Source organism: Schistocerca nitens, chromosome 7 (assembly GCF_023898315.1).
Source record: "Schistocerca nitens isolate TAMUIC-IGC-003100 chromosome 7, iqSchNite1.1, whole genome shotgun sequence".
In the NCBI taxonomy this organism is placed as follows: domain Eukaryota; kingdom Metazoa; phylum Arthropoda; class Insecta; order Orthoptera; family Acrididae; genus Schistocerca; species Schistocerca nitens.
The window spans coordinates 106031144-106045683 of NC_064620.1; the positions used below are offsets into that span (position 1 = coordinate 106031144).

Below are 14540 nucleotides of genomic sequence, written 5' to 3' on the forward strand. Positions count from 1 at the left end.
CTGGATCCTACTATATCCACAACATTTAGAAAATGATTATTAAAAATATTTTCAACTTCTGACTTTTTGTTCGTAAAGTTTTCATTCAATTTGATGGTAATACTGTCTTTCTCTGCTCTTGGTTGACCTGTTTCTCTTTTAATAATATTCCAAATTATTTTAATTTTATTATCAGAGTTGCTGATTTCAGACATGATACACATACTCCTGGATTTTTTAATAACTTTTCTCAATATAACACAGTAGTTTTTATAATTTTTGATAGTTTCTGGGTCACTACTCTTTCTTGCTGTCAGATACATTTCCCTTTTCTGGTTACAAGATATTTTTATACCCTTAGTAAGCCATGGTTTGTTACAAGGTTTCTTACGAGTATATTTAACTATTTTCTTGGGGAAGCAGTTTTCAAATGCATTTACAAAAATGTCATGAAATAAATTATATTTTAAATTGGCATCAGGTTCACGGTACACCTCATCCCAGTCTAACTGCTGTAGGCTTTCCCTGAAATTTGCAATTGTTAAATCGTTGACTGGACGTACTACTTTGGAGGACTGTTTAGTATTGCTGAATGGAGCTATGTCATATATTGTAACTAGCTGTGCACCATGATCAGAAAGACCATTCTCAACAGGCTGAGCATTTATCTGGTTAAACTTATCTTGGTCTATAAAGAAGTTATCTATCAGTGAGCTGCTATCCTTTACCACCCGAGTCGGAAAATCAATAACGGGTGGCAAACAACTCACCAGTAATCAATTTCTTCCCATACTCATTGCAACAAATCAGGCATTTCTTATTCAATGGCAGTGTGGATTCAGTTTTTCATTGTGTGGTAGGGGAGGAACATACACACAGTCTTTAATGAACTCCCAAGAAAGAGGAGTGAGGTGACCATGTGATTGGCCCTCCATGGCCAATCCACTGATCTGGGAAGCAACTATTGAGGAAACTTTGAACTTCTCTGAGGAAATGAGGTGGTGCACCATCCTGCACGGTCCCATCACCGTCATCTTCATCAATCTGGGGAATTAAAATTTTTTCAAGTAAATCCAGATACACAATACTAGTGAACATAGCCATTTTAACTGTGCACTACACTGGCACTCCTGGTTGAGGAATGAGGTATTCTTGCACTACATGAATCAAACTTTAGGCTGTTTGCTATAAAATGACGTCTAGCAATTCTGTAAGTTATCTCAATAAAAATCTATGTCATTTCAAATTTGTAAAGTCCTTCTTGACTCACCCTATGTATTGGACATATTAATCTTAGATCACTTTTTTGGTACTTCTTTCACAAGTACTGAAAATTATAATTGAAAACATTCCATGTGTAAGAAAAAAACTAAATTTAATCTGACAGATATACAGGATCTTGTAAGATTGGTTTCAGTCTTAAATATTCAACTTAGAATCTTTGTCTCTCGATGTTTCACACTGTCATTATTTTATCTACCTTTCGTAGTAAGAGTAGTTTTCTTATATCTCTAAGAATCATTCAGAGCTTTCATCTTTCACTTTCACTGTTGAATAGTGTATACACATACTTGCGGTACTGCTATTCTCTGCAGTCTGTCTCTGAGGTACTTGAGGTCATCCAGCATAGCAATTCTTGCATTGGATGTAGTTTCCACTAGAGCATGAAATGGTGGTCCTGGTCCCAAGCATTCCAGTACATAATAATGTGGAGAAATCCCTGGACTGAAATGGGGCCATGCATATAAGCATTCTTGTTCCATATCTGTGGTCTCATTCCTGAAACATTGTACATGGCAATAGATAATTTGGTTAGCAAATGGTTAAATAAAAAATATATATCTCAGTTGTATCTAATCTACATTCTTACAATCTATTTCCTGTCAAACATAGATGTAACTGAAACAGATTTCTGAAAGTAGCCCAATATTCTGGCACTAAAATGATTAACAGAGAGGCAACAGCTCAGAATTGAGTTAAAGAGACACATTACTAACATCTCCTACCATAAACAACTAAATTTCTGCAATTAGTGGTTACCGAAGCCTGTTAGTACTCCTGCAGCAGTATGCAATGGGGTGTCCAAAAGTTCTCAGAATGGCACTGCCTGGAGCAGAGCACGTGCAATACACATTTTTCTCTCTAGGGATGTGTTTTGCAAGTTCTTATGAGTTCAGTATTGCCTCTGACATTATCTGGGACGTTTTTGTCAGCCCATAGTAACTTGTTTGGAGCAGCTGTTGTACTCTCTCCTTGTTTTTATGAAGGTGAGTGTAACTGGAAAATGCACAGCTGTGGAATTTTGATTCCTGCTTCAAAATAATTCTGTAGAAACTAGGGGAAAAACTTAAGCATACCAGTAGTTTTCTAGTTTCAAAAATGGTAACAAGTTGATGGAAGACAAACCTCATTCTGCATCTGAAACTGGCCAAACACAGAGAAAATTTGTCAACTTGTGCTCAAAGACCAACAACAGACCATGAACACATGTCAGAGTTAAATTAGATTGTCCTGCAGTTCATTTTGGCAAATTTCAATACACGCTTTGGGATCGAGGAGAGCCACTACCAAATTTGTACCTCACATTCTGACTCAGCAGCAAAAAGAGCACTGAGTGGGAGCATGTTGTGATTTGGAAGAACAGCTCCAGACTGATCCAGAATTTTTTCCATGGTAGTCACTAGTGAGTAGTGCTGGTGCTATGGTTATGACTCTAAAACCAAATAACGATCAAGCCACTGTCATTGCCATTGCCCAAGAAAAGCTTGCCAAGAGAAGTCTAATATCAAGATGATCCTCATTTGTTTGATGTTGAGGGGGGGGGGGGGGTGGATAATGCATTCAGAGTTTGTTCCACCAGGAAGGGTTCTGAGAAATCTGTCTAACTGTGATTGTCAAAAAAGATATGATCTGTCACAAACAGGAGATGGTCTTTCAACCAAGGCAATGCTTCTCCTAGTGTAGGGTGACCAAATTATTTTCGGTGAAAACCGGGACACATTCACCCGGGGGCCAATGGACACCTCATTCCACATATACCCAGGTTTCTTAATTTTAAATATTAATGTTTTGTTGATACATTTTGTTAACCTGATTATTATAACTAATAAGAGGATACAAAAGATTGATATAATCTAGATTATCTGTATAATTAATGACATTTAATAAACATATACAGTAATAAAGAAATGTATTACGATTTTACAAAATTTTACAGTCATTCAACTTTTAATCAATTAATATTAACATGAGCTTTAATATTACTGAGCACTTGTAGATGGAATTGACTGTCCTTGGAGAAAAGGGTATTTTTCACTGCCTCCAGCCTTATTGATCATGTCTTTGTTCTTTGAGACACAATGATAAAACTCGGCACAATCCATTTTGTAGTTGTACAGGATCTGCAGGATTGCTTCAAGAGAGTCCACCTCCATTCTGTTTCTTTCATCAGTCCACTGGATATTCATGAACGAAAATATTCTTTCCCCATTGGCATTATGGGCTGGGATTGCAAATAAATACCTTGCAATTATTACCAACTCAGAGAATTGCTGAAGACAGTCACAGCTTTAAAAAAACTCACCCACTTCTCATGACATTCCAATGGTGTTTTTTTTTTCATCATCCACTTGTGAAGACTTTCTTCAACAAAATTTGTCAGTATGCCAAACTGATAAAAGAGAATGGAATCATTGATTTCAATCTCTTTACTCTTCAAATAAGAAACTGTCTCTTCAACACTTTCCCATTTTGGCACTCTCTTCAGTAAAATCCAATCAAACACTGGCGATGAGGGTAAATATGAGGCGCTCCCCTTGCTGAGATATTCTACACAAGTGTCATAAAACTTGTTAACTTCTACTCTAAAACTCCTTTCCGCTGCTTCTGAAACTTCTGCTCTTTTAAGGACAGATTTAACATTAAAAGAAATGAACTGCTGTTCTCTCCTCTTAGTAACAGTTTCCAGAGTATTTTTCAAAACATCATTTACCTCTATTACACTTTTTGTGCTTACCTCAATTTCCTTTATCCCATGCTGCAAAGTGCTAAGCTGACTGTGAATGAACCATAAGTAGGCTTCACTTAAAGGGTTACTGAAAAACTGAACCAATATTTTGGGTGCTTTGTCTTCATTTAGGAAAAAATCTTTTAACGGTTCAAACAGGCGGATTACTCTTTCAACTGCTGGAAACAGTGATAACCAGCGAGTTTTCGAGTGACACATTACATTCATATATTCAGTTCCCACATAATCTCAGAACTCCTTAAGCCTCTCTGCTCTAACAGTATATATGTGAAAGTGTGAGTATACATTCATGACGATAGTTTCAACATCACAGCTTAAACTGTCAACAGATAGGCATGCTATTGTGTAAAACATGTGCAGGGCACCCTATGCCTTCAATGTTTTCATGCAATGTTGCCTTTAATTTGGTAAATACGTTGCATTTGCCTTGTCTTTTCAAACCACGAAAGTTTGTGTTGGTGTTGTCTCCACAAAATGCCACACATTCATTTTTCTCAAGATCAAATATTTCGATAGTATTCAGACAAAATCTTGAAATTTCGTCAGATGTTTCATTAGGTAGGGAACTCACCTTCAAAAGTTTGGTCTGAATTCCCTGATTAATATCGAAAAACTGAACAACAAATGGAAATATTTTAGTGGCCTTATGATTGCTGGCATCAGTGGATATCCCATAGAAAGAAGACTTTTTGATGTATTCAAGGCTTTCCTTTACACTCTGGGGAGCAATAACTCCTTTCACTAAGGCTGACACTTTAGTTCTTGCTGAACTAAACTTTTTTGCAATGGAAGAATCATCAAACATAATGCTGTTAAACTTATTAGTACAATCACCAGATCTATAAGTTTGGTGATGTTTTACCGTGTGGTAGGCTAGTGTAAGCTCAGCTGCTTGAACTTTCGTCTCTTCACTTGACTGATGTTTCACAAAATAATTTTGTAGAGTTTTACTGCAGCTCGGTGCACTTTATCTGTTAATGTGTTTCTTTGACCTGATGTGATCAACTATGTAGGAACGTCCACCATGACTTATACTAATAAAACAGTTACATACGGAACACTCTGCTTCGTAATCAAAACGACCTTTCTTAATGAAATTCCATTCCTTGGAATAACAGCCACTGAACTTGCAGGCACGTTTCATCATTGCGTTTCACAGTACTGCAGCAATAATACCACTAATATGAGAAAAAACTATTGCATTTTGTCTGACAAAACATCAACTACTACACTGTTCTGACAATGAGTGTGTAAGTGGCATGACAATCAGACAGTTTCATAGCTCTGTTACAGTAATATAACTTACTACTTGTTGGCCAAAGTACCGCTCAAAGTAAATTATTACCTGAGTGTATCAATACTGATACTATGATTACTAGTATGGGATAATGGAGGTTTTAGACAAATAAGCTAAAATATATTAATTTCTTGTGTTGTATTTCCTTTAATATAGCAAAATCCCAAAAATTTGAGAAAGTTTCACGAAATGTGTTTAAAAACTGAATTCTGGGACTTTTGAGCATCCCGAAACAAATTTCCGGGACACCGGAACACAGGGATGAAAACCGGGACAATCCTGGTTTTCTGGGACGTTTGGTCACCCTATCCTAGTGCAACCATCCAGTGTACCAATTTTTGACAAAAAATAGTATAACTCTCTTGCCCCACATATCTTGCTCATTTGATCTAGCTCCATATGATTTGCGCTTGTTTTCACACATGAGAGAGAGAGAGACAGACAGAGAGAGAGAGAGAGAGAGAGAGAGAGTGAGTGATGGGGGGGAGGGTTGAATAACTGTCAGTCATCACTACAGATGTGTATAAAAACGTTTACAACAATGGATTCACTGACTGATAAATCTATTATATATTCTGAAGTGTATTTTGGAGGTGATAAGGTTGTTTTGTAAATAATCGAAATTGAAATGCACAGCTTTTAAAAATGTCCTTTTTTGCCTCAGAATCGCTTTGTACATAATTCAGTAAGGCTACATAGTTCATTATGAATAAATTTTAATTCCCCTTTAGCATATAACTAGATTAACTAGTTGCACATTCTTACACATCTGTGTGTAGCAGTCAGTCTTAATAGGTCTACGACTTTGCTTCCACCGTTTTTTCTCTAAGTTCGGGGCTTTATTATGAAAAACTTACAAAAAAATTATGATTCATAGTATTGCCCATTGCTGACCACCACATTCTCCCATCTTTTGGATAGCATACGAATCCCGTGGCAGAGGAACTGGACGTCTTTTGTGGGGATCCATGAATCGATTCAATTTTGCACTTGTTAATATGATTGGAAGTGCTGGTAAGGCTGGACTGTAAGCCACTGATCAAAAAAGGTGGTAGTCAGAGAGAGCAACATATGGAGAATAGGGTGGGAGGGATAGGACTACTCATTTCAATGTTTCCATGTATATTTTGACGGGTTTTGCGACTTGGGGTCGAGCACTGACCTGCTGCAAAATTACGTTTGCATGTCTGTCACTGTATTGTGGCCATTTGTGTTTCAGTGCTGGGCTCAATCGCATCAATTGCTTTTGATAATGATGTCCTGTGACTGTCTTTTTCTGTTTCAGTAGCTAAGAAAATGTTCTGGCTTCCAACACCATGCTGGTCTTTGACATCAAAATCACCGTTCTTAAGGCATTGAAAATATTCTCTGCACATTCTTCCACTAATAGTTCCCTCAACATTGGTCTTACCCAGCATCTTAAGAGCCACAGCCGCATATTTCTTCATGTTAAAGCAGAAAATTAACACTTCCCGCAATTGTTGTACCTAATATAGAATAACCTTATGATGCAATTACAAATTGACTAATATTTTAATGGCATTATGTTTACAGATGCCTAAGCTTATTGTATTACACCGATGGCCATCCATCTGAACCCTACTTGCCGCTACTGCCGTCTATTGCAAAACAGCGGAAGCAAAGTTGTAGACCTAATAAAATGGCTAGCTACGTAAAATCACTAAGCAGGTCTAAGGCTTTCACTCAGTCCTTTGTTGACCAGTCTGGTGTGGCAGATGAAGATAGCAAAATCAAAGCCAAAATTTTAAATTTCACGTTCAAGAAATTGTTTATGCTGGAGAATCATAAAAACAAACCGTCATTTGACCATCTGATAGACTCCCATAAGGAAGACATACTACACTACTGGCCATTAAAATTGCTACACCATGAAGATGATGTGCTACAGATGCGAAATTTTACCAACAGGAAAAGATGCTGTGATATGCAAATGATTAGCTTTTCAGAGCATTCCCACAAGGTTGGCGCCAGTGGCGACATCTACAACATGCTGACATGAGGAAAGTTTCCAGCCGATTTCTCATAGACAAACAGCAGTTGGCCAGCGTTGCCTGGTGAAATGTTGTTGTGATGCCTCGTGTAAGGAGGAGAAATGCGTACCATCACGTTTCCATCTTTGATAAAGGTTGGCTTGTAGCCTATCATGATTGTGGTTTATCGTATCGCGACATTGCTGCTCGCGTTGGTTGAGATTCAATGACTGTTAGCAGAATATGGAATTGGTGGGTTCAGGAGGGTAATACAGAACACTGTGCTGGATCCCAATGGCCTTGTATCACTAGCAGTTGAGTTGACAGGCATTTTATCCGCATGGCTGTAACAGATTGTGCAGCCACGTCTCAATCCCTGAGTCAACAGATGGGTATGTTTGCAAGGCAACAACCATCTGCACAAACAGTTCGACGACATTTGCAGCAGCATGGACTGTCAGCTCGGAGACCATGGCTGCGGTTACCCTTGATGCTGCATTGAAGACAGGTGTGCCTGTGATGGTGTACTCAATGACAAACCTGGGTGCATGAATGGCAAAACACCAATTTTTCAGATGAATCCAGGTTCTGTTTACAGCAACATGATGGTCGCATCCGTGTTTGGCGACATCGTGGCGAACGCACATTGGAAGTGTGTATTCATCATCGCCATACTGGCGTATCACCCAGCGTGATGGTATGGGGTGCCATTGGTTACACGTCTCGGTCACCTCTTGTTCGCATTGACGGCACTTTGAACAGTGGACATTACATTTCAGATGTGTTACGACCCATGGCTCTACCCTTCATTCGATCCCTACGAAACCCTACATTTCAGTAGGATAATGCATGACCGCATGTTGCAGGTCCTGTACGGGCCTTTCTGGATACAGAAAATGTTTGACTGCTGCCTTGGCCAGCACATTCTCCAGATCTCTCACCAATTGAAAACGTCTGGTCAATGGTGGCCGAGCAACTGGCTCGTCACAATACGCCAGTCACTACTCTTGATGAACTGTGGTATTGTGTTGAAGCTGCATGGGCAGCTGTACCTGTACACACCATCCAAGCTCTGTTTGACTCAAAGCCCAGGCATATCAAGGCTGTTATTATGGCCAGATGTGGTTGTTCTAGGTACTGATTTTTCAGGATCTATGCACCCAAATTGCGTGAAAATGTAATCACATGTCAGTTCTAGTATAATATATTTGTCCAATGAATACCCGTTTATCTTCTGCATTTCTTTTTGGTGTAGCAATTTTAATGGCCAGTAGTGTAATAAGCATCCCTGGTGAACAGAAACAGCTGAAAGATTTGAAAGCAAATAAGTCACCAGGTCCGGATGGAGTCCACATTCAGTTTTACAGAGAGTACTCTATATCATTGGCACCTTAACTAGTTTGCATTTATTGTGAATCTCTCACCTACCACAAAGTCCCAAGTGACTGGAAAAAAGTGCAGGTGACTACTGTACATAAGAAAGGTAAAAGAACGGACCCACAAAATTACAGACAGATACCCCTAACTTCAGTTTGCTCCAGAATCCTTGAACATATTCTCATTTCAGATGTAATAAATCTTCTTGAGACTGAGAAGCCTATGTCCATGAATCAGCATGGTTTTAGAAAGCACTGCTCTTGTGAAACTCAGCTTGCCATTTTCTCACATGATATACTGTGAACAATGGATGAAGAGCAAAGCAAATTCCGTATTTCTAGATTTCTGGGAAGCATTTGACATGGTGCCCCATTGCAGGCTGTTAATGAAGGTATGAGCATATGGAATAAGTTCACAGATATGCGACTGGTTCGAAGACTCCTTAAGTAATAAAAACCAGTATGTCATCCTCAAAAGCTAGTGTTCTACAGAGACAAGAGTATCATCAGAAGTGCCTCAGAGAAGTGTGAGAGGACTGCTGTTATTCTATATATACATAAATGACTTGGCAGACGGGATGGGCTGCAATCTGTGGTTGTTTGCTTATGAAGCTGCGGTGTATGGTAAGATGTCAAAGCTGATGACTGAAGGAAGATACAAGATGATTTAGACAAAATTTCTAGCTGATATGATGAAAGGCAGCTCACCCTAGATATGGGAAAATGTAATTTAATGTTTATGAGTAGGAAAAACAAATCTGTAATGTTCAGATACAACATTAGTAGTATACTGCTTGTCAGTGTCACATTGTTTAAATATCTGGACATAAAGTTGCAAAGTGATACGAAATGGAACAAGCATGTGAGAACTGTGCTAGGGAAGCCAAATGGTCAGCTTTGTTCTATTGGGAGAATTTTAGGAAAGTATGGTTCATCTGTAAAGAAGATCACATATAGGATGCTGGTGCAACCCTTTCTTGAATACTGCTCCAGTGTCGGGGATCCATACCAGGTCAGATTGAAGTAGTACATTAAAGCAATTCAGGGCAAACTGCTAGATTTGTTACTGGTAGGTTGACACAACACGTAAGTGATATGCAGATGCTTTCGGTACTCAAAAGTGAATGCCTGGAGGGAAGGCACCATTATTTTTGAGGAACACTCATGGAGCTGACTGTTGAATGATAGTACTGCCGCTATCATACATTGAACGGAAGGACCACAAAGATAAGATATGGGAAATTAGGGCTCATATGGAAGCAAATAGGTAGTCATTTTTCCCTCACTCTCTTTGCAAGTGAAACGAGAAAGGAAAACACTACTAGTAGTAATGGGTATCCTCTGCCACTTACCATACGGTGGCTTACAGAGTATCTGTGTAGATGTAGATGTAGGATTATATACAGAGTGGACCATTTTAATCAATAATGGAGAATAAATCAGGATGGAGATGTGGCACAACAAAATGTTTTAGATTAAAGTTGTAGGTGGTAAAGATAGTCACACATTGCTACTAATGTCCATGACCTTGAAAGCAATTTTCAAGGTTATATGGAAGTTAAGGTGATTTTTTAAAATGGGAACCCTAATATTTGATTTAAGATTGGAAAAGAGTGACAACATTTATATATAAAATGATACGTTATTAAAAGTCATGGCAAGGTTCAATCAAGGTCAAATAAGGAAATATGTTTTTAGTTCTGGTAGGAATTAACTCAGAATAGAGGATGGATACAGCTAAATACAATGTTAGATGCAGACTGGAAGGGGCATAAAAGGTCACATATCGTTATGAATAACCATGATTTTAAAGGTAACTATTGAAGGTCATTTGAAGGTTGAGTTTTGTTTCATGGAACTCCCTCCCTTTTTTTTTTTTACTTCGGAAAGAGAAAACAGAGATTTAACTGTTAAGTTTTACTTAACGTATTTATTGGCAAAAATAAATACACCACATTGTATAAATGTTATTGTGGCATTTGCAAGACAGAACAAACATAAATAAAATACAGATAATTGATTTACAAGTTGCTGAATGAGTCTTCTTGCCTCTCATTCCTCAGGATGCCCATTCCAGTTTGTACCTAACATTGCATTTTGCTGTATCCCTCCTCTATTCTAAATTAATCCCTACTAGAACTATTCTAAAGGTGGCAGGGGTAAAATACAGGGAGCGAAAGGCTATTTACAGTTTGTACAAAAACCAGATGGCAGTTATAAGAGTCGAGGGGCATGAAAGGGAGGCAGTGGTTGGGAAGGGAGTGAGACAAGGTTGTAGCCTGTCCCCAATGTTATTCAATCTGTATATTGAGCAAGCAGTAAAGGAAACAAAAGACAAACTCGGAGTAGCTATTAAAATCCATGGAGAAGAAATAAATACTTTGAGGTTCGCCGATGACATTGTAATTCTATCAGACACAGCAAAGGACTTGGAAGAGCAGTTGAACGGAAAGGACAATGTCTTGAAAGGAGGATATAAGATGAACATCAACAAAAGCAAAACGAGGATAATGGAATGTGGTTGAATTAAGTCGGGTGATGCTGAGGATAGATTAAAACTGAAGAAACTGCAAAAAGGTGGGAATTTAAGGAGATGGGACCTGGATAAAACGTAAGAACCAGAGGTTGTAGAGAGTTTCAGAGAGAGCATAAGGGAACAACTGACAGGAATGGGGGAAAGAAATACAGTAGAAGAAGAATGGGTAACTTTGAGGGATGAAATAGTGAAGGCAGCAGTGGATCAAGTAGGTAAAAAGACGAGGGCTAGTAGAAATCCTTCGGTGACAGAAGAAATACTGAATTTAATTGATGAAAGGAGAAAATATAAATATGCAGTAAATGAAGCAGGCAAAAAGTAATACAAACGTCTCAAAAATGAGATCGACAGGAAGTGCAAAATGGCTAAGCAGGGATGGCTAGAGGACAAATGTAAGGATGTAGAGGCTTATCTCACTAGGGGTAAGATAGATACTGCATGTAGGAAAATTAAAGAGACCTTTGGAGAAAGGAGAACCACTTGCACGAATATCAAGAGCTTTGATGGAAACCCAGTTCTAAGCAAAGAAGGGAAAGCAGAAAGGTGGAAGGAGTATATAGAGGGTCTATACAAGGGCGATGTACTTGAGGACAATATTATGGAAATGGAAGAGGATGTAGATGAAGATGAAATGGGAGATATGATACTGCGTGAAGAGTCTGACAGAGCACTGAAAGACCTGAGTCGAAATAAGGCCCCCGGAGTAGACCACATTCCATTAGAACTACTGACAGCCTTGGGAGAGCCAGTCCTGACAAAACTCTACCATCTGGTGAGCAAGATGTATAAGATAGGCGAAATACCCTCAGACTTCAAGAAGAATATAATAATTCGAATTCCAAAGAAAGCAAGTGTTGACAGATGTGAAAGTTACCGAACTATCAGTTTAATAAGTCACAGCTGCAAAACACTAACCCGAATTCTTTACAGACAAATGGAAAAACTGATAGAAGCTGATCTCAGGGAAGATCAGTTTGGATTCCACAGAAATGTTGGAACACGTGAGGCAATACTGACCCTACGACTTATCTTAGAAGATAGATTAAGGAAAGGCAAACCTACGTTTCTAGCATTTGTAGACTTAGAGAAAGCTTTTAACAATGTTGATTGGAATACTCTCTTTCACATTCTGAAGATGGCAGGGGTAAAATACAGGGAGCGAAAGGCTATTTACAATTTGTACAGGAAGCAGATGGCAGTTATAAGAGTCGAGGGGTATGAAAGGGAAGCAGTGGTTGGGAAGGGAGTGAGACAGGGTTGTAGCCTATCCCCGATGTTATTCAATCTGTATATTGAGCAAGCAATAAAGGAAACAAAAGAAAAGTTCGAAGTAGGAATTAAAATCCATGGAAAAGAAATAAAAACTTTGAGGTTTGTCAATGACATTGTAATTCTGTCAGATACAGCAAAGGACTTGGAAGAGCAATTGAACAGAATAGACAGTGTCTTGAAAGGAGGGTATAAGATGAACATCAACAAAAGCAAAACGAGGATAATGGAATGTAATCGAATTAAGTCAGGTGATGCTGAGGGAATTAAATTAGGAAATGAGACACTTAAAGTAGTAAAGGAGTTTTGCTATTTGGGGAGCAAAATAACTGATGATGGTCGAAGTAGAGAAGATATCAAATGTAGACTGGCAATGGCAAGGAATGCATTTCTGAAGAAGAGAAATTTGTTAACATCGAGTATAGATTTAAGTGTCAGGAAGTCGTTTCTGAAAGTATTTGTATGGAGTGTAGCCATGTATGGAAGTGAAACATGGACGATAAATTGTTTGGACAAGAAGAGAATAGAAGCTTTTGAAATGTGGTGCTACAGAAGAATGCTGAAGATTAGATTGGTAGATCACATAACTAATGATGAAGTATTGAATAGAATTGGGGAGAAGAGGAGTATGTGGCACAACGTGACAAAAAGAAGGGACCGGTTAGTAGGACATGTTCTGAGGCATCAAGGGATCACAAATTTAGCATTGGAGGGCAGCGTGGAGGGTAAAAATCGTAGAGGGAGACCATGAGATGAATATACTAAGCAGATTCGGAAGGATGTGGGTTGCAGTAAGTACTGGGTGATGAAGAAGCTTGCACAGGATAGGGTAGCATGGAGAGCTGCATCAAACCAGTCTCAGGACTGAAGACCACAACAACAGAACTAAAAAAATATTTGCTTATTTGTCCTTCACTGAACTAGCCATGACCTTAAATAACGTATAATTTTATCCATAAAATTTGCCACTCTTTTCAAATCTTGACACAAATATTGGGGTTACCATTTTAAAAAAAATCACTGTAGCTTACAAATCCCCTTGTAAATTACATTCAAGGTCATAGCCATTAGTAGCAGTGTGTGACCCTCTTTGCCACGTACAGCTTTTATCTAAAAACGTTTTCCTGTATCTCATCTCCATCCCATCTCCACTCCATGGATTAAAATGGTCCTTAATGTACAAGCACAAATACAGATATGTAGCACTAGATAGCTCTCATAATCCAAGGAATATTATTATTCTAGGAGATAATATGCAATATATATGGGGCCAATTTATTGCAACTATTTCACTTTGATTTACTCTTATATTACTAACATAGTACATATCCACAAAAGCTTTTTGTCATTTTTCTTTTTTCATCACGGCCTTAGCAGCGCAATTCATTTATTTTTGTGGAATTTGCATTTTTCATCATTTAACCTTGTACCATTTGGTACATACTCCTGCACAGTTCTGAAACTTTGTTTTAAATTTGCATTGTAATACTTTTCTTTTCCTGTAGTAGATCTATAAAAAGGTGCAATGTCAGTCCTTTCCTTGATTGTTATGAAGTATGTTCAGACACTGAGTTCTCAATGAATTAGGACCACCTCTTAAAACTATGAATTTGGTCAAGCAGTAATCAAGAAAAATCTTGGTGCACTATTGTAACTACAAGAGGAATCAGTTGATGGCCTCTTTGTCAATGAAAAATAGGCATTTTGCCCAGAAAGCAGCACAAGGACAGCACCATTTACTCAGCCTATTGAGAAACAATGAGCATCTGTAGTCTACCAAGGAAAGCAAGAAATGTTTTGATTATTTTCATGATGGCAGTTGGATGGATGCATGAAAGAAAGTAAGAAAGAAATACGGGTGAGGCAGTTTGAGTCCAGTCATCACCTTACATTGGTGGAGCAGTGGAGCAGATCAGAGGCATAAAGTTCCATTTGGATAGAACATCTTGCATGCAGATTATTAGACTGCTGTTAAACCAGCCAAAAGTAGTCCCAAAGATTCTGAAGCTCTAAAATATTAAGACCACTTTTGGAGTATGGTCAGTATTATAATTTTACTTACTGG

General features: G+C 38.4%; 1 protein-coding gene across 1 annotated transcript in view; it reads right to left on the reverse strand.

Annotated features, from left to right (window-relative positions):
* Window positions 1-14540, reverse strand: part of LOC126195301 (inactive dipeptidyl peptidase 10-like) — a 358542-nt gene that overhangs the window by 68062 nt on the left and 275940 nt on the right. Inside the window, exon 12 of the mRNA XM_049933856.1 lies at window positions 1551-1758. Coding sequence (XP_049789813.1) covers window positions 1551-1758 — 208 coding nt within the window. The remainder of the gene's footprint in view (window positions 1-1550; window positions 1759-14540) is intronic.